Source organism: Thunnus maccoyii, chromosome 3, assembly GCF_910596095.1.
Source record: "Thunnus maccoyii chromosome 3, fThuMac1.1, whole genome shotgun sequence".
Lineage (NCBI taxonomy): Eukaryota > Metazoa > Chordata > Actinopteri > Scombriformes > Scombridae > Thunnus > Thunnus maccoyii.
In genome coordinates, this window is record NC_056535.1 from 20,704,637 (window position 1) to 20,725,948 (window position 21,312).

General features: G+C 40.8%; 1 protein-coding gene across 1 annotated transcript in view; it reads right to left on the reverse strand.

Moving 5' to 3' along the window:
* Positions 1-4,512: 4,512 nt before the first annotated feature.
* Positions 4,513-21,312, reverse strand: part of trim62.1 (tripartite motif containing 62, tandem duplicate 1) — a 35,861-nt gene continuing 19,061 nt past the window's right edge. The window contains exons 3-6 of the mRNA XM_042407098.1: positions 15,597-15,692; positions 11,962-12,218; positions 10,001-10,116; positions 4,513-6,323 (exon numbers count right to left, since the gene is read on the reverse strand). Coding sequence (XP_042263032.1) covers positions 5,773-6,323; positions 10,001-10,116; positions 11,962-12,218; positions 15,597-15,692 — 1,020 coding nt within the window. The 3' untranslated portion in view covers positions 4,513-5,772. The remainder of the gene's footprint in view (positions 6,324-10,000; positions 10,117-11,961; positions 12,219-15,596; positions 15,693-21,312) is intronic.

The window sequence follows — 21,312 nt, forward strand, 5'->3', positions numbered from 1 at the left end:
AGACATTTCCTCTCTAGTCCTTCAAGGCCTGAATAGGGAAACACATCCAATATTGTACAAAGAATGCAAAGATTAGAGAAAAATGTTCGAAAATGAAATACAGATTTGTGTAGCAGAACTTAGTTGTTTCTTCTCTCCTATGACCCTTCAGATTTTTCTTGAGATGCTTTAACCCGACCCTGAGGTTAGGAACTACTGAACTTATACAGTATATTTACATGTGCTGAATGAGTACTTTTACTTTTCATACTTTGCATATACCTTTTTTCTACTTAAGAAAGCTTTTGAATGCAGGACTTTGACTTGTGATAGAGTATTTTTACATTGGTGTATTGCTGCTTTTACTTAAGTAAATCATCTGAGTACATCTTGCACCACTGCTGCTCCTGTAAGGTGACACAAAGAGACACATTATGTAACTGGATAAACTGAACAAAGCAAAACAAGCAAACCACTGCCGTGTAGACCTACTCACACTCAAGTGACAAAATGTTGTAGTCTGAAGACAAGCAGGGTGTCAACACTAGAGGGCACTCTAGTGCAACAACAAGACCTTGAAGCTCCTAGAATGTTTCACAGATGAAGTTTAGGATGTAACAGAAGAGGGATGAAGGGGATTCAGGAAACAAAAGGAAGCATTTTTAGGTTGTCTTGTTACCTCTGTTGGAGCCAGAGAGCTGAGTGAACGGAGGCCTGCACACCACCACCACACAGAGACCTGTGCAGACAAATACTTAAATACACACACTGACTGTGGCAAGATGAAACACTCCTCTGCATGTTCATGCTATTTTAAGACAGGTGGAGGTACTGTTAATGCCCTGATGTATCTACAGTTAAATAATTGCTTCAGAACTGTGAGATCACATGTTGTGTGCCCTAATAGGATAGCGAGTGTGTGAACAAAGGTTTAATGAGTGCAGTGGTTTTGTGTGTCTTAGGATTTAAAATGAGGGCATGACGACATTAAGAGGAAATGTCTTGGTTGCTGTAAATTTCCTCAGTCATGATGTTACCATTGGGCGCGGGCATGAGAAAGATCAAGAAGCTGTATAGCAGTGCAAGAATGGTGATAAATCTTATTGCTTTAACAGCACTCTCACAAGTGATTGAACTGCTACCAGCCAGATGAGTAATCCACTCATTCACATACATGTGACCTCTTTGCACACAGTGCTCTGCTTTCAGTTTCTAAAGCGGGACGATTCCCACATTCAAAAAATGTTTTGTAGTTTCACATTTCATATAATTTTCAGAGGTTACATTCATTTCAAGAAGGTCTCCAGTGTGAGAACAGGTTACAACAGACTACTAAAGTGACTCATAGATGGGTATGTAATTATTCATAAGGTTGAACATCGTTTTGAATGTAAATCCACTATCATGATTATAGATCAGTCAGTGAAGGGCTGACTCTAACAATTTCTTTCATTACTGATTGATCTGTTCGCTATTTTCTGATTGTTTAGTCCATACAATATTATAAAATCATTTAAAAAGAGCCCAAAGTGATGTATTCAACGTGCTTGTTTTGATCAGCCAACAACAAAAAACCCAAAGATATAACTTTAATATTGATGTAACAGAAAAGCTACAAATTACCACATTTGAGAAGCTAGAAACCGCAAACCTTTTCGCATTTTTGCTTGATAAATGGGAAATATTATCAAAATTGCTATTAATTTTTTAATTTTCTGTGGATTAATTAATAGATTAATCTAGTAAGGTGTAAAAATCTGTTTGTCTTCATTGTTTTATTGTATAATAATTAACCCAACTCATATTTAACTGGACACGTAATCCTGAACACATCTACAATAATAGGGATGATGGATCTGTTCATGCCACCAGCAAAAAAAAAAAAAGTGATGACAAAAATGAGCCTCCAGTTCTGCTTTTTCCACCACTTGCAAGATTGAAAACCTTCCACTGTCCCCTCAGGATTGCCACATCCGTCTGGAATCAGATACGGGTCTCTCAGAGGAGAGCTCAGTGACTTTTTAATGGACACTTTCCCCTCGGGTAAAAATGTCTATTACAGGATGGACACCTCCTCGGATAAAAATGCCTCTATCACAAAGTGAGTGGAGAAAAGTACTGTGAATCAAAGCTGAGAATATGAATTCACATGTCCTGAGGATGTGCTGTGAATAAGCAGCACTCTGCTGCAAACTACGCAGCTTGTTGTGGAACAGCTGTAATCATGATGCAACAAGACTCAATTGCATTGGAGTGTGAAATAATAAACCAGCGGGGTACAAAGTTAAACAAAAAAATAACTTTCTGGGTTTCTGATGCAGTGCAGTGATTCAGATGTAAACTTTCCGCTGTGATTTCAAAATGTGTGACAATTTCTTCTCTCTGGTTTAACAACCGCTCATTCAAATGCGTCATCAAAGATGGCAAATGAAGAGGACCTCTTGCAAGCTACGGCTCACCGGCTGAGAGGGAACAGTGAACCCAGGCAGACATCTTTTTTATTCATCATGTCACTCGCTTGGGCTTCTGCTTATGCAAAAATGGGGCACAGCAATAAAGAGAGTACTGAACCCCCCCAGCTCTCTGCTGGAAGGCTTGGCAGGGCTGAGAATTCGGCACATCTTGACTAAAATGTCTGGCATTAAATTCTTGCTGAACTGGAGCAGGTATCGACGAGTAGAGGCAAAGACTTCCTGCATTTCAAAGAGGATGTGTTTGCCTTCCAGATATGTTTCCTGTTAAGAGTTTCCGTTTTAAGTATGTTGAAATTCTGGGTCAGCCCAGTGATGACACATAACATGATCACTCACTAAAGATTAAACAATAAAACATTGTCAGTGTGAAAGCAAATTGACAAAGAAACAAAGAAATGTCACCTCATGACCCCTTAAAGGTGCAGTGTGTGTAGAATTAAGTGGCATCTAGCGGAACAGACGGAAATGGAATAATATTCATAAGTATGTTTTAATTAGTGTATAATCACCTGAAAATAACAATCATTGTTATTTGTTACCTTAAAATGAACCCTTTATTTCTACATAGGGAGTGGGTCCTCTTCCACAGAGCCCGCCATGTTGCATCATCATGTTTCTACAGTAGCCCAGAATGGACTAACCAAACATTGGCTCTAGAGAGAGAGTGTCGTGTTTTTTGCGAGTTTAGTGGTCACCGTAGGTTCTCCTACACCCTTGGAAGGAGAGGGGTATTCAGTTGGTTGCACTGAATCACTGCTAAATGCTAAATCCCACACACTGGTCCTTTAAAGTTCAACTTTTCATGAGCTATGAGCACACGAAGCAACGAGTGATTTTTAGTAATGCTACCAGCAAGGTTATATGGATGGCAATAGTCCGAACTGAAATATCCCAACAACTATCAGATGGATTAAAATGACACTGTATACAGACATTCATGATCACCAGAGGATGAAACTCAAGGACTTTGATGATCGATCTTGACTTTTTCTCTACAGCCACCACGAGGTTCATATTTGTGTTTTTTAGAGAAACATCTCAACAGATTGACATGAAATTTATTACATATTCCCCACAAGATGAATTGTAATAAAGTCTAATAATTTAATAATCAGGTCAACATTGTAATATGTCCGGTACTTTGGTTTATGACCAAATACCTGCAAAACCAACGACATTCCCATCAACCTCAGCTATACTTTGGTAATTAAACAATGTTTGCGTGTTAACACTGAGATGGTGAACACGATAAACATTATACCTGCCTATTTTGCTTTTTTAGTCTATTGTACACACATCTATTGCACGTCTGTCCGTCCTGGGAGAGGGATCTGCTCTGTTGCTCTTCCTGAGTTTTCTTCCATTTTTCCGCCATTAAAGGTTTTTTTTAAAAGGAGTTTTTTCTCAGTCTAATCAAGGATCTAAAGATAGAGGATGTTGTATTGCTGTACAGATTGTAAAGCCCCCTGAGGCAAATTTGTGACTTATGATATTGGGCTATATAGATAAAAATAGACTTGACTTAAACATCACAATGTTGCCATGTAGACCGTCAGTCTTGTTACCTTCTCAGATTGTATTTTGAGTAGATTTTACAAGCTTGAAGGGGTAAAACTATCCAACATTTCACAAAAACATAACAATAATGAGAGAAAGTTTATGTACCAAACACAATTAGAGCTGAAACAATTAACTGATGAGCCAATTAGTCGACTGACAGAAGATTTATCAACAATTTTCATGAGTCATAAATAATTTAAGTAATTTATTATGCTGAAATGCCAAACATTCTCTAGTTCTTATCTCTGTTTTGTATGATTGTAAATGAACATTTTGGGGGTTTGGACTGTTAGTCAAACAAAACAACCAATTTGAAGGTGTGACACTGGTTTCTGGATGCATGCGACGGGCAATTTTCATTCAATTTGTAGTCTAAACAATTAATCAAAGAAAATGATGGCTAGATTAATCACCTATCAAAATAATCTCCAATTGCAGTCCTAGCTACAACATCGGTGTTGATCCACATCCAAACCAGGACAAAGTCAAAGAGACTGGCTGATTTAGCAGTAATTTATTGTACATTACAACATTTCCCACAAACCTCCAGCACACTAGAGTGTGTTCACACAATGATGGATGCACAGCGGCCATCATCAAAAGACACAATCATCATTATAATCATTAAAAGTGTCATAGTTATCATCGTCATAAGTCATTTTAACTATTACCACCACCAGTAACCCAACACCACCTCACATGAATCTCCTTCTGAATATCCAAACAGAAACGTCTCTGCTGAAGCAAGATCCCACTGAGGTCTGCAACGCCGCAAACTAGGGTCAAATCGCTGAATTTGTGTTAACCTGCATGGGACTTACTTCTGATGGACAATTCAGATCATCCAATCAGAGATATGTAAAATACTGTCCTGACTGTCTAAACCTTCTGGTAGTTTTTATCTTCACACTTAAATCTGTTTCACAAAGCAGATTTTACAGATGATTTCATAGAACTGCTTCGTGAAACAGGACCCTGCAAATCTGTGCAAGTTACGACAAAACACCAGGAATCATTTCGTAGATGCTCCCAATTTGACCCCAGTTTGCATCATTTCATACTGCACATACCGGAAATCACACTGTACAACAGCAAGGGCACTGCCCCGAGTTTCTTTTAAAATGGACAACACGGACAACAAACATACAAATGCAAAGATGTACAGTGGCAAAGGAAGGGTGAGGTGATTATATTTTGTTTGTTTTGTTCTCTTTTTTTTGCCATTGTAATAAAAAAAAAAGAAGTTTTATTTGATCCCAAAAGCATTTTGTGATAAACACTTTTGGCCACTGCATGGGTATACTTGGAGGGCCAGATGGGCTTTATTGAGCACAAAGAGAGCGGTGCCCCCCTGGGAGTGTGCAAGGTGGGCCTGGGACAGTCACTTCTGGAGAAGGGAACCACTTATTTATTTATTTATTTTTTTTACATCACTGCCACAGACCCCAGAGGAGCCCAGGGGTCCATCTGACTCCATTTAGTGTCATCTTTTCAGTGAAAGATGAGGAATGAGGCTCAAGTGCAGGCCGTTATCGTGTGGCCGTTTCAAGTCACGAAAAAATAACAGCGCAGGTTTTAAGAGCAACATCAAGCACAATTCTTAACACCGAACTGAAAGAAATAAACATTTCAAACACCCTATTGAACATTTTAAATTGATTTTCTTGAACATCTTTTGAAACCTACAGAAGTCCTGTGAATTCACCTTTGATGGATTCATCTGTCAGGACAAACGCGACCACAGATGTGTGTGTAGCTCTTAAAGGCGTACAGTGTTGATTCGCAGCGGCTGCACGTTCTTGCCGTTGGCGTGACTCTGGCCCGGACTGAAGTAGGGGAAGACCTTGGTGGGGAATTTCTCCCTGTAGGTGTAGAGCCAGGACATGTCGTCTGCGTTGTAGAAGATGAGCAGGCCTTTGGGGTAGTCCAGGTACACCCCCACCTTCTCCAGCTTGCTCTTGACGTTGAGACGGGTCCAGGGCTCGGTGCAGGCGCTGTACTGGTTCCCGTCGTGCATAACAATGCAGTAGAAGCCGCGGCTTGGCTGGATCTGGATGCTGCCCTTGCGACTGACTGTCTCGCTGGCCACACCGATCATCCACTGGGTCTTCTCTGACACCATCACCTCCCAGTAATGGACGCCCGACACAAAGCCCTCTGCGCCCAGAACGGACACCTCCACGTCAAAGCGGCGCGGGGAGTCCTGCAGCGGCTGCGGGTGGAGATTCCCGTAAGCCACGATGGTACAGTCATCTGAGAGGATCAGTCTTTGGTGGGCTGTGATGGGGTCGAGAGTCAACGCCGCTGGCACTGAGGAAGAATACAGATGAGCTGAGTTTAGCATAGAGACAAATTAATTTCAATTTTAGATTTAATATAGCGGAGAGACAACCACCAGCCTAGATAAACAGGCCGATCATATATATGAATATAAGAGAAAACAAAACAATATGTTATGACTGAGTCAGGACAAACAGAGCAGCAAGGACTGCAGTGTCATTCTCAGCGCCTCATTTTTCTTTAGTGCTGCAGATGCTGCTTGAACAGTTTTATGCTGAGGCAGACGCAGTAAGTAAATACATCCAGACTGTTCAGACACTTTACAGGAGAAGCAGGTCAAAGTAATGACCAGAGGGTTGTACTACGAAGCGAGATCAGTGGGTTAGCGAGGTGTGTTGAGCCTAAAGCCAGGGTTTTCAATGTCACGAAAGGTGGCTCTCTTTTAACCTGGCTACATCACCATGGTAATTTATACTGCAAACTTAACCTGGTCCGGAGCACGTTATTTTCCGAGTTTCGGCTTAAATCGGCAATAAAAAGTGCTGCGCTTTCACTAACTACCTGGTACGCAGCTATTAGAACACCGATTAGAAAATTGATTAGTCTTTTATCATATTTACCATTGATTTGATATGTCATATTGTAAATTTGTAATTTGAGGTTAGGGTTACTTGTGGGATGGGATTTTGTTACAATATATCAAACTGTTTCAATTTAATAAAAAACTAATGAAAAAATACTTTGAACAAAAAAATGAATAAATAAATAAAATTGATTCGTCTATTGGTATTTATCACAGATAATATTCAATCTATACTATTAATTTCACTTTGATTTGGCCAGAATCTAAAGTGATCTCCACTTATCCTTCATTATGGGACAGAGTCAGACCTGAATGCACTTCTTGAATAAAATGTTTAAATCTGCTACATCAAGTTTAAGAGCTCTGGATGTGGGAGGCATGAAGAGAGCATTGAGTGGTAAAATAAGTATATTAACTAATTATGAATTAGTTTTTTAATTAACAAATTTACACAATCAGTTATTTTCTGCCAGCATTCCTCTCCTCTCGCCTTATTTGCAGAAACAGTGTTGCTTTTTGCTGTGATAACGTATTATTATTCATCATAGCTGTCCATCATAATGATCTGTTCCTCCTGACTGAAGTAGCCGGCACGCGATCGGTCCATTTTGTGCGGAAAAAGAGTCAAATGACGCACCAAACGCCTCGTTTTATGGGGACATGCGCAGAGCCTGAAGCAGAAAGCCTGAGTTAACAAAGAAAGTTCATAACTACCGCTGTGATACCAGTTATCTCTGATCACGAGTTTAGGGTTTGTTGAGCCAGCTCACACAAAGAGAGCCTGGGTATGTTGAACTTGCTTCGTAGTACACCCCTCTGATCTCTGAAATGCTCCCACGGGAAAATAAACAAACAAACAAAAAAATCACAGGCAGTCTGACAGAAAATTTGTACTGATGAAGATTTTACATTTTGACCAGGAGTTCATGTGAAAAGCTTAAAAGGATGGTTTTGATTTTATCTGCTCAGGTTGTGATATATAGATCAAGATTAGATGAGATTTTTGCCTCCACCATGACACAGCAGAGGTGGATGGAATTTCATTTGTAGAGCTCAAAGCCTTGAAAAATTATATTTTTAAAAGATTTTTTTTTGTGGCATTTTCAAAACTGACAATTTTGACATTAGAGACAAAGAAAGGGAAAAGTGGGGAGAGAGCAAGTAGTGATTACATGAATGTGCAGGGACGTCATGAAAAAAACTTAAATCATCTTCAAATCTCTCCATAAACCATGTTCTGTTATCTCACTGTGGACAGTTTTAATTGTAACTACTTTCTACCAATGAAATATACCTACTGTGTGTTATCAAGAGTAAAGAGGACACTGTTATATATAAAATAAGATGAGAAGGCCTTATATCTTATAAGATACGATAAAATAAGAGATGTTTCTGTTTTATTGAAAAATTAAAATGTAATTTTTAAATGCTGTGAGTACCACAAACAAATTTCCATTCACCTCCATGTGTAGGGTTAAAGATATATATCAGATATCCTGAAACCTGGACAAATAAAACCAAAACTATGAGTATGTCAAGAAAGCACTTGAGGTAAGTATTATATGAAATGTGTTTTGTATTTTGGGTGAAGTGAGTCTTTTAGACCAACAGACTAGTGGAAACATTTCAGTGTATATATATGTATCACTACTGCCAGAGTTAGAGTAAAGTGATCAAAGCCGTGCCCTGTGGTAAAAGATGACTGATGGCTTGTTATTAAACGGCGCACCCAACTGCTGCTCCACTCTTATTTCAGGAAACGAGAAGTTGTGCGACTGCAAGTACAGCACGATACATTTTTTATAATCTGTTTTTACCTTCATGCATAAAGCAGTGTCTTCAAAGTCAAGTGCTCTCCGGAGTCTGATAAGGTGGCTCAGTTTGAGCAATACCACGCGAACGGTGCAAACAGTACAGTGAGGCGGTAATTATAGCGACGGCGGGAGGAGCTGCTCCAGCTCGCTCCACAGGCTCCAGGCTGGTGGGAGGCTGATTCTCAGTTTGCAGTTATGCGGTTTTAGGGAGGGAGGCTCTGCACCCAAGTCTGCTGAAAGCATTCAGTTTTTAGGGAACCATGACAGGCTGAACAATAACTGCTTGTTCCCTTTGCTCTTTTTTACATAAAGCAGATGCAGGAAAGAGTAGGAAAGGCTTTTTTTCCCCCCAGTTCCTCTGTATTTATATCTGCTGGGATAAATGGAGGTGAAACGTCTGGTGGGCGGCTAGCAGACAGGACAACGCCTGCTTCACTCAATGACATCTCCAGTGTTTGTTACAATCAACTCATTAAAATTTCATAACCCGAGCGCCTCTTTGTGTCATGCAGAGAAACATGCAAGAACACAAACATCAGCGGAGGAACCATTTTTCCTGCTGAACGAGGGAGAGAGAGTGAGAGGAGGAGGCGGGGGGGGGGAGAAAGCACATCGTCTGGTAGTTATTCCCACTAACCCATCAGTGACAGCGAGGGATGAGGGATGATGGGAGGAATGTCTTTGTCCCCGTCTCTGGCAACCACTGGTGATGGATTGTAACCAATTGTTCCATTTGGCAGCCAGTCAAGGGAGGCCAAAAAACTGCCTGGCCTCCCCTCAGCAGCCAGCTGGAATGGGAGAATTGATTGAGTAAAAAAAAAAAAAAAATCCTCGGCACATTATTTTAAATAATCTCCTGTGAGTGAGTGATGGCTGTAGGCAGAGGGAGTAGAGCGCCTCTCAGCACTGTCAAATGCAGAAGGACATCACCGCCCTCCAGGTCTGACCACCATTTCTCATTAACAGAGGGGGGGAAAAAAAAAAAAAGCTCAAAGCATACAGACAGACAATTTTAATGCTGGTCAGGATTAGTTCCTGCACTGTGTATTTCTGAATCAAACAGTCTGCTACTGAAGGAAAATTAGATAATCGGTCTATTTTGACTCAATTGTGACAAACACCGGACATGTCGCTGTCCTTTCACCTAAATTTATCCCAGGAAATATAAAAAACTCTTTCCTGAATCTGCTCTATCTAAAGGAACAAGTAGTCATTGTTCACCTTAGAATAGATTCCACGCTGTATGTTCGTTAACCCTCATGTTTGAGCGTTACACGGCTCACGTTTCGGTAATAATCGTTGACACATACCTGGAGAAATATCCTGGAAGAGCGACTTCCATATCGTGTACTGTAAGGGCCCCATGTACTTGGATGTCGGGAAGTCTTCATACGTCAGATTGGTCTCATGTATCTTCCCTTTAATCCTGGGACAGAAAAACAGATCAATAACAGGCTAAATCCAATTTGCTGCTTTCCACCCAAATAATGCTGAGCCTTGTTCAACCCACCATGTCGATGCTTTGAGTCATTTATCTGATTTGTGTCTTGGAAATGTGCTGTTATCGGCATTGGACAACTGACAAACTGCTTCATAAATCTCCAGTACAGAGATGACTATCAGTGAGAGGAGGTCAAAGCTCTAATGCCATTATGATATGATAACAATATGCACCTCCACATGAATCACTCAGTGCACTTCTTCATGTAGTCCAAAGTTCAAGATATTTAGTGGGTTGGTTACAGCACTGAAATCCACAAAAGCACAGAACAATATGTTGAAAAAAGGGACTTTGCTCTGTAGCATCAAGCTACTTGTAGTGTACTGCCTCACAAGGGAAACTTTTAGGGCCCATTTTGCTTGTGGTTGTTATGTTTTATTATGATTTGCAGGAGCTTTCTCATGCCAAAGCACGACATAAGATCACCACTTGAAACCATCACAGTCCACCTTATTGTATCCCCTCAAACTGGAAGATATACAAATGTGTGATGCCCAATATAAAGTGTTTTATTAAGGTGTTGAGCCACCATGAGCCTCCACAACAATTTCAGTGCTCCTTGGCAAAGAATGTACATGTCTGTGGATAGAAGAACACCATTCGTCTAAAAGATATTCCCTCTTTTTTGCTTTGATGTTGTTTTATCTGCTTTTTATACAGTCAGACTTGTTTGTTTCTTCTAATCTATGACATCCACCTACCAAGGTACTGCTGATGACAATTAGCCTCTTGGCAAGATGTGACACATTTACATCATATCAATGTTAATTAATGTGTGTTATCTCTAATAAATAAATGAAAAAAATAAAGTGCTGTTTAACATTTTGGTCCAAAATCTCCTGTTCAGTCGGGTTGAAAGACTGTAGATTGTGACTCAAACCATCCAGAGACACCTTGTTACCTGTATGGAAGCATCAGAGTTCTTTATGTTTCTCCGCTCATTTATTCCGATTTTTTCCATAATTTGTCACCCACCTGCGTGTTGTTATGGATGCTACTGCTGTGACACAAGACTTAGATTACGGTCCTGCATTGTGGTCAGTGCAATGTAGTGACTCACATTAACCGTCTTTTCCTGTACAGATACAATTTAAGGACCCTATCTATAGAGCTGGATCTTGTTTGAAATAATATAATAACACTGCCTTTATTTGTGTAAACATTTGTCTGCAAAACTATATTTTTCATTTGTCAAAAAAATCCTCTCAATGCATCAGTAATTAATACTGTGTTAAGATAAGCTTTTTCTAACTAACTTCTGTTAGGAAGCTATACCATCCACCCTTAGATTCGATCAAATAATACTAATAAAACTATTTTAACACTATTGATATTGTGATATGAAGTCAAGGATATTGTGATGTTTGAATCCATCACTCTCGCTAGCTTTTTATTCAACCTCATTAAGCTGCTCTAAGATATTAAACTGTTCAATTAAATCGTCCTCAAGTACCCTCCCAGATTAAACACTGCAGCTGGTTTATTTCAGGACTAATACACCATCTGTTCAGGGATTAGCTAATGCTGTTGCTCAAATCTGTACTTCCTCCAAATTTTCAGCAGCCTTACTGAGCAAAAGCAAGAATACACATTTTGAGTGTATCACCGTGGCAACAATATTAATGCAATTGATAATACAGTTAAAAGTGTTGACATGAGACTTTGAGAGCTGATTAAATCTGATCCTTCTTGAATTACTTTCAACCACATTCTCTTTCTTGCAGAAATGATACTAAGACGGTTTTTGCAAACTCAGGGCAGGTGAAGCACCTCTCCGATGTGACAGCTACTCCTTCCAGGAAGTCGTGGCGCCCTGTCTCGTTGAGGCGCTCCTGCAGGATCTGGATGCCCTCCTTGACGTCGCGCAGCTGCTGGCTGTAGCGTTGGATCTTGTGCTCGATGTCGGCCAGCTTGCGGGCCGTATCCATCTCCAGCTCTTCCAGCATGCTCTTCTGACGCTCGCGCAGGAAGCGGTGGAGGCGCTCAAATGCGTCACCGATGGTTGCACGCAGGCTCTTTGCTGAGGACTGGAAAATAGAGGCAAAAGACGGTCTGCTTAGATAAAACCAAACCATCCTCTTTTGGGTTTTTTATTAGTGCCATTACAGGACTGCAAGTATTTTACTCATCTGGGTTCGTTGAGTGTTTCAGTCACAGTAGCCTGACTCTTAATTAGGTAAGGGTCAGTAATTCAAGGGCTTACAAAGTGCTCTAAATTGTGTTAATATTACATTAACAATCATTCATTGATTCAGCTTGTATTGATTTTATGTGGCTCTCTGAGAACAGTGTGTGTACAACCTTCTGCAGAAAAAATAAAGTAGTTTTAACACTTCTATAGTGAGTGAAAACAAACAAGAAACTGCCTAAAAAGATGACCAGGAGGGGGTCGCGAGGGACGTCCTCTGTGGGAAGTCTGTTGATTACGAGACCAACGTACAGCCAGAAAAGCTGAAGCCAATACAGACAGAGCCGAGCAGCTTGCGGGGGACAGCAGACTGGCAGCTGAAGAGACGGGGGGGGGGAGGGAGGGAGTTGAAGAAACAGATTTGTAGCCGAGAAAAGAAAAATGGGAAGCTGGATATCAAAGAGAATGAATCATCTGAGTGTTAGCAGTCTGAGTGTCAGAGAGACAGAACAAAGAGGTTTTATGTGAAAACCCTGCAAGAGGAGCCGGAGCCTCTTAATTTGAAGCCTCTGAAGGATGCAAAGGCTGGACTTCATTCAGCATTTTGTTCAAATGTTCTGTCGTCCATCCTTAACAGTCATCGTTTTACTCAAAAGTTTAACTTGTGTTTGTACACAGTTTCAAAAGAAATCCCAACAGCTGCCCATCAAAGACCAACTCAGAACAAGAGAAAATTAATGACTACTGAATCAAAGTGAACTAGATCTAAATAAGACTTTCAAATGAAACTTATTTGTATGAACCTTTGATGAAATAAGCCTAGTTTCCTCTTGTGAATATCAACCACTCCTCTGATCTTAGGAGAAGGAGTTGGATTTGGGAACTGTGATCTGAGCTTTAATTACACTTGCCTAAAAACTCAATCAATCCCCTTCAAACAGCAGGCCTGTGTCTGCTGCTCTTTCTCAGACCAGGGGCAGGTATTCTCTCTGTGCCTGTGGGAACCTATTAAGATGACTATTTCTCTGCAAGCATGAGAGCTATGACATTAAGGTGGGCTGTATCTCAGCCCTCCTACCTAGTTAAGAGTTGAGAACTGATGGTATGAAGGAGGAGGAGGAGGAGGAGGACTGCAGCAGCCCAGCGATCGGTCTCACAGACATGCCCGCTGCTTTGGCCCAGCAGGCTGTGGTGGCACTGAAAGGGTGTCTGCAGCCCTTGGAGACAGGAGACTGGCTACCTTTCAGGGAAGCATGTGATTATCAAGCGTATCCCTGGTGGATATATGAATAGTACACAATGTCTATCCTACCGATGAAGATCCTCCCGAGCACACATGAGCCAAAGACTTAAATTGGAGTGCAAGGCAGGGACATTCGACTAAAACGAGCGCTGGGTTGCTGCAGGGTTTCCTCCTCAATCTTTCTACACGCAGCTCAGACTGATGTTAACTACAACGGAGGAGAAAAAGCAAAGAACAAACAACCTCGAATTTAGCAGGACGAAGAAGAGACGCAGGGAGACTTTTCATTGTCAACCACCTAAATGCATCAGAGATCAATGTGGTCACAGTGTGGCCCTCTTCCAGGCAGAGCACTCTGTGCAAATGGATGTAAATCTAATGAGATCAGCTCATTTCCAGTGAGGAGTGGGGGCGGCTGAGAGGCCTGCCTCATGCAGTTAAGAGTGAGTCGATGGATGGACTGAAATGGATGGGGCCTGGCTCTCTCTGGCAGCGCAGGGTCCTGCAGTGCAGAACTTGGACGGGAAGATGAGTGATGCCCTGACGTCGGACAGCAGGTACAAAAACAGGAGAGAAGAATGTGCTCCCGAAATGACAAGTAATGCTGACGGCTGCGACACTGTCTCTGCCAGAGACCCTCCCCTGCTCAATAGCTTCAATGTCACTACAGGAGAGAGAAGAGAGAGGCGTGTGTGTGTGTGTGTGTGTGTGTGTGCCTGTGTGTGTGTGTGTATGGGGACTGACATATTGACTGGATGCTCATGGTTCGCTAATTAAAACAAGGTGTTGAGATTAAAGAGATGCTCAATAAACCAATTTAAGTGTCGGAATTTAACTGTCAATCCAAATCAGTTAGGGAGGAAGATGGATAATTAGTGAGTGAAAGACAGCACACATTAAAGGACCAGTATGTAGAATTTATTAGCATCTAGCGGTGAGGTTGCAGATTGCAACCAACTGAAAACCACTTTCCTCACCCTCCAAGCATGTAGGAAATCTTATAGGTGGGTGCAAATCTCATGAGAAACGTGAAGGGCCAGTGTTTGGTTTGTCTGTTCAAAGCTACTGTAGAAATATGGCGGTGCAACATGGCGGGCTCTGTGAAAGAGGACCTGCTCCCTATGTAGACATACATAAGATAAGATTCTTATTTTCATGGGATTGTACACAAATTAAAACATACTTATGAATATTATATATTTATGCCAAGTCCGTTCCACTAGATGTCTCTAAATTCTACACGCTGCACCTTTAAAACAGACAGGTCCTTTATTTCCTGCTCACAGAGACATTTTGGTCATTTTACTAAGTGAGTAGTATGCTCTCATTTTGGATGCAAACAAGGATGTCTTGTTTCTGTAAATATCAACACAATCTGTTCTGCGTGACTTCAGATGCCAATTGCTGCTCTATGATTACTTGTTGATTTAAAACAAGAATTATCATTGAGAAGTGTAAGTAGCACCGCATATGAGTAGGGCTGCAACAAACAATTATTTTCCATTATCTAGTAAATGTTCGAACATAGTTGAGAATGGCTTTTACTTAAGGCCAAGGTAACATCTTAAAATGAATCTAAAACTCAAAAGATATTCAGTTTAATATCATACAGGACAAAAAAGTAGCACATGATCTCAAGTGAGAAGCTAGAACAGGGTAACATTTAGCATTTTTGCTTGAAAACTCACTTGAGCAAAAATAGTGTTCTATGTAGTGTTCAGTGTAACAATTAGTACAGGATAATTAGTCGATTAACTGTTCAATCTTAAGTTGTTTATCCAGCAAAAATGCCAAACATTTCCTGGTCCCAGCTTAATGTTAAAATCTTCTGTTTTACATCAGCATAAACAGAATATTTTAGACTATTGGTCTGATAAAGCAAGACGTCACATTTTGGATCTGCAAATCTGTGATGGCCAATTTTTCTGACATATAAACAAAATCGATAATGAAAATGATCTTTAGATGCAGCTGTAGAGACAATGCTGGCTGTTGATCCAGCTCTGTATATGAGAACTGTTGTCGTTACAGTACCTTGGTCTCTGTGAGTTGTCTCTGCAGGAGCTGCAGGGCTTCAGTGTGTCCCTTCTCACTGTCCTGCAGGGTGGCAAGCTGCTCCTTCATCTCCCTCTGCAACACAACAAACACCAAACAGGTCAGAAACTAGTGACATTAAAACTACATTCAATCAGACAAACTAAGAGATTTTATTTAATCCGGTATGACACTCCACTGCTGCTTTGCTTAAAAAAATGTCTCAAAAGCACTGACAGTTACATAACAATAATGCTAATATATTTGGCAGACGGATATTTTTGCAAGTCAAAATCCTATCGTGTTGATTTAACTTGTATTATTTGCATAACTGCTCACTGTGCTCGGGAACAAGGCGGCAAAGTCTCAGCTACAAAACAAGTGAGCCAGACGGAGAGTGAGATATGAAAGAGATGAAATGAAATCTCTGGAGATGTTGGGCTGTTTCAGAGAAAAACTGGGTCTCATCTCTAGTCAGGCACATGCTGGCAGAACCTGCACCGTTCAGCCACCTCCAAGTCTCCCCGAGGCAGGAGCGAGACTCTGTGGGAGCTGGCTGGGACGGCTGTCCTGAGTTTTATGCAGGTCCCATGTGCCAACAACACCGGTGCATGCAGATTCAGGTTTAAGGACAGAAGTGGTTCAGCAGATGAACTCCCTTCAGTGCAGACTTGTATGTATAAATGTCCAAAGGCTCAAGGTGCAGCTCTGTGCTTCGAAATCAGCACTCGGCCCAACTAAAGATGAATGAGCGGGTAGAGACTGAGTTTGAAATTCAGTGTCTCATTGAAAAAGCTGAACCTGTTGCTAGGACACCATATTGGTGTTAAAGGACGGCTTCACGTTTTCATTCTTTATTTTAGTCTTATTCACATGCCCATGTAAGTTGAAAAAGATTTAGGTTACTGTAATTATTCCTCCTGATACTGCCGGCCTTGAAGAGATCTTATTTTGACTTCAGTAGAAGAGATGTGGGTAAAAATCCTCATTCTGTGCAAAAATACAGTTTAAGGTTCAGCTGAAGTTAATGAAGCTGCGGCGGTCTGAGCTAGTCGTATGAAGTTGGCGTCTTCCAAAGCGAAAGTCTTTTTAGTGTGAGATTTTTGTAATGTTGCCTTCTATATTTTGTATTTATTGTCATTTCTATTTTTTTTTTTTTTTTTTTTAGAAAGACGACTTATTTGATGGATTGTATATAAAGACATTGGAAGCAACCTTATGTACCACCCTGATGTAGGCAAGGTAGCTGAAAACATTTGGTTGTAGTGTATTGGAGAAGTGTTATGTGTCTGGATTCATTTTGAGAGTTTTCCTCAATACCAAACACCCCCCCCCCCCCCCCCCCCTCCCATCTGACCAGATTTATGAATCAAGATAGCAGCAATCAAAACACAAGCCTTTATCAGAGAGACATACAGGTTAAGCAATCATACCCATGTATATATGAGGAAGTACTAACGTTGTGTTACTACAGTGATGTGGATCCTGTTTTGATCTGATGAGTCTGAACACTGCAGCATTTCATGAGCTGGCAGACTATTAAAACCTGAATAAGCATGACTTGCATTTAGCGGAAAAAAAACCAAACAAAACAAAAAAAACCCCCAAACCTAAATATCACAAAATAACAAAGCCTTTTTATGGCAAAACAGCATTCTGGTAACAGTCTAAGGAGTCTGGATCTCTGCTTATTAATAAAAAAAAATAAAAAAACAAATGTGAACAACAGCATTACACATTATGAATGAGACAAAAGCCTCATACTAAATACATACTGGCGGGAAAAATCTTCTCTGATTCCAGGTGAAATGAAAACTGGAATCTAAAAGGAAATACAACCTGATACAAGCCTCATTTATTTTAAACCCCCTTGTTAAGCCACCCTGCTGCCTGGTCTCATTGCTCATGTAACCTGTGCGTCACCTTCTCTGTGATCCACAAAGTGTTGCCTCCCTTGAACACCAACTGCAGCAAAAATCCACCAAATGGAAGTGTCAGCTTAGCGAGGCTAATGAAACAACCATCACTCAGCTACCGGGCTGAAATAAATGCCAGAGGAAATCTCCACTGACAGGAAAAATACATCATAATTTAAACCATCTACTCTAAAAGGAAAAAGGTAACAGAAGAGAGGGGGTAAAAAAAAATAAGCATCAATTTGTGATGTATTAGAAGATCCTTGACCTCAGTTGTTGCAAAATTAAACAGGGCAAATGTAGTCTGTTGAAGATGAAGCGTGTCTCTTCTGAAAGACAGAAAAGGAGGAAAACAATGGTTGCTGCAGAGGGGGAGCGTGACTCTCCATGTTAATGACAGGAGTGCGGCAGGCTCAGCAGGCTCTCCGCCTCATCGCTACGCCCTTGTCTGCAGCAGGTCAAAGGCCGCTCCCACACAGTGGGGCAGACTGATACTGACAGACTGGCAGAGAAAACATGTTCCTCCGACTCTTCTGTTGCACATCGTCTGACTGACTGGTCGGAGAAGGGTGGTGTTAATCGTGGATGCTGCCAATAGATTGATATATCTTACACAAACCCACACATCTCTGAAAACTCCACATCGATCGCAGAGGGTCTCTTTTAATACACGACATTTTAAGATTTGTTATGCAAAAAGTCATTTTCTGGGAGTTTTGCGTCATCCTCTGCATCACAGTGTGTAACAACCTTGATATACCCACCCTGGTTTCCTGTTACTGAATAGGACTTGTCGCTAAAATTAAATACACTGGAGAACATGTGTACTTAAGCTGAATTTAAGCAGGCAAAGCAGGCACTGTTGCAGTTTAGAAACAGCAAAAATCAACCTCTGTGAAATCATCTTCATACGTTTCAAGGCCCCAAACCTCCTCCATAACGTGCAATTATATAATCCTCTTTAATCTTCCTGGAAGCAAAACCCGTCCTTTGAGTATCCTACAGATGGAGATTTTCTGTGATGACATTTCTAGCAGAAACGAGAGAGAAAAAAGCCGCAGCTGTAGTGTCCATTACTACACACGGGCATAAGAATTAGATCTGAATTGGATGTGATTCACGGACATCCGGAGAAGGGCTGCAACTAACGTTTACTTTCATTATAGATTCATCTGTCCATTATTTTCTTGATTAAATCGATAAGTTCTTTGGTCCGTAAGATTGTGAAAAATGTTGATCACCCTTTCCCAAAGCCTCAAATGTCTTGTTTTGAAAAGATATTCAGTATACTGTCATAGAAGGATAAAGAAACCAGAAAATATTCACATTTGAGAAGCTGCAATCATCACTTTTTTTCTTAAAAAATGGCTCAAAACGATTGATTATCAAAATAGTTGTAGTAGTTGGCAATTAATCGATTAAATGACTAATCGTTGCAGCTCTTATCTAGAGACAGTGTGTGTGCATGACGGCGAGCAAACCCTTATTATGAGACACAACAAAAGCAAAAAGATGCAGGTGGATGAATGCTGGTATAATCAGAGACTCTGACAGGAGTGTGTGTGTGTGTTTTTGTCTAGTGTGTGTGGAGGTGTCTCTCTCCTGTCCATCGCATCTGGCCAACACAAGTCTGACGTGACATTTCCCCAGGACGTCAAGTTGCAGGAAATGGGGGTCACGGCTGGGGGATTATAAATCTAAAACTCATTTCATCCTGCTGTCATTCCCTTCTTCCTCTTCCACTATCGTCACGCTAGCGGCTCTTGGGTTTATATTTACAAGTAAATGAATAAAATAATAGACTATTGGTGAATGTTTCTCCCGAAAAATTGTGCATGGAGCTTAAAATTTCCTCAAACTTTCTTCACAGCTGCGAGCTTTATTATGTTCAGCAGCTTGCTCAGGATTTAAAGAGCATTATTGGCTTCAAACTGCCAGCCCTGATGAAGAGGCGAACAAAAACAACATGCAGTGTCACAGCATGAATAATAAAAAGCCTACAGGATGGAGAACTTCCTCTCACACACAGACAAAAGTATCTTCCAGTGATTTCACTCGCATACACAGGATGACAGGAAAAAAAAAAAATAATAAAGAAAATTTGCAACTTATCTCCTCGCTGGAAGCAGAGGATACAGGATGCAGAGCCAAAAATGCTATTTAGACTTATAATTTCAGTGGGATGCCTTCAAATGCTTATCATTCAGCGGTACGAGTGCAAAACCCCAGCAGAGCCCACAATAACTCAACATACTGCCAGTGATTTTCACAAGGACATTTTAGCATAACCTTCGTCAGGCTGAGGGGTGTAATTCTGTCAGGTAGCGGACAGGGTGGGTAAATAGACCCACGCCAATAAACGCAGCAGTGAACACACAGCAGCCGTTACAGTCAGGCAGTAAGTTTATGGGCTTGTTGTGATTTAGCATGGGCTGAGTCTAAAAAAATGTTGCACACACCCAGATACAGAGTCACAGGGGCTATACAACATATGGCAAGTTCAAGGCTGTGTGCTTGGATGTAATGCACTCACACACACACACACACACACACACACACACACACACACACACACACACACACACACACACACACACACACACACACACACACACACACACACACACACACACACACACACACACACACAACAACTCTCCCATTTTTCCTTTCCATTAACTATTTGTAGACAGAGCACACGTTATGGGCGCTTTCACACCTCACCTGTTTGGTTTGATGCAATCAAAATCTGATACATTTGCCTGCTGGTTTGGTTTGATAACGCTGGTGTGAAAGCATCAATCATCAAGTTTAAAGCAGATTCTGGTGAGAATTTTGTTTATGTTGTAAAAGCAAATCAGATCAACCACAGGATTATGTGGACGTGTGATGATTTTAGCATTAGTGAATCAAAAGCTACACTATTGTTAAATCCATCTGTTGATGGTGAACTGTAAAGAAAGAGATTTCCTGATTGGTGGGCTATAAGTGATGTATAGCTTTATATGATATACTGTACAGTATAACAAAATGAAAAGGAGTAAAAAGAGAGGTGTCCTATTCTGTCTATTTTAAAGGTGCTTCTTTCTTGTCCTGTTTGCATCTGTGCGTCACTATTTATACATGATATTTTATAAAAGGTCCAGTTGAAGTTTGGACTAACAATACTCATGATCATATGTTTTTGTGAGCTCTTTGTGACACCAGAGAACATAAATAAACTGATGATGATGATGATTCACACATGACTTCATGTTTTCTCCTCTTGGTTTGTTTGTGATAAGTCATTATGAACACAAACCAAACTGGAACTAAAAAGAAAAAAAGTGTATAATTTTCTAATATTCAGTCCTGCTCAATCACATGTTTTTCTGTGATTCCTGGCGACAGGAAGGGAATAAAAAATGAGTTAAATGGCAGGATGACAGATGAAATGTCAACACTCACGTCATTAGTAGATTCAGCTGAAGGTAAATATGGTACAAATAAGGAGAAATGCAAAGAAACAAGACAGCAAACAGAGAAAGGAGCCAAGACAAATAATCTGCTGGTAGACCAAAAGTAAGTGGAACTCTAAAAAGTGCTGCGCTTTCTAATTGGGATCCAGAAACAAGGACTGAGTAAAAAAATATATCATCTCCACACACACACACACACAGTGCAGCCCATCTCATCAGCAGGTTGTCCTGATGAAACACAGCGACAAGTGATGCGGCAGCGACAAGACTGTGCATGCGTGGTCCTGTCTTTGCAGCGCGAGGACCCTTTAACAGCACTCAGTGCCAAACCGAGTGCAGCCT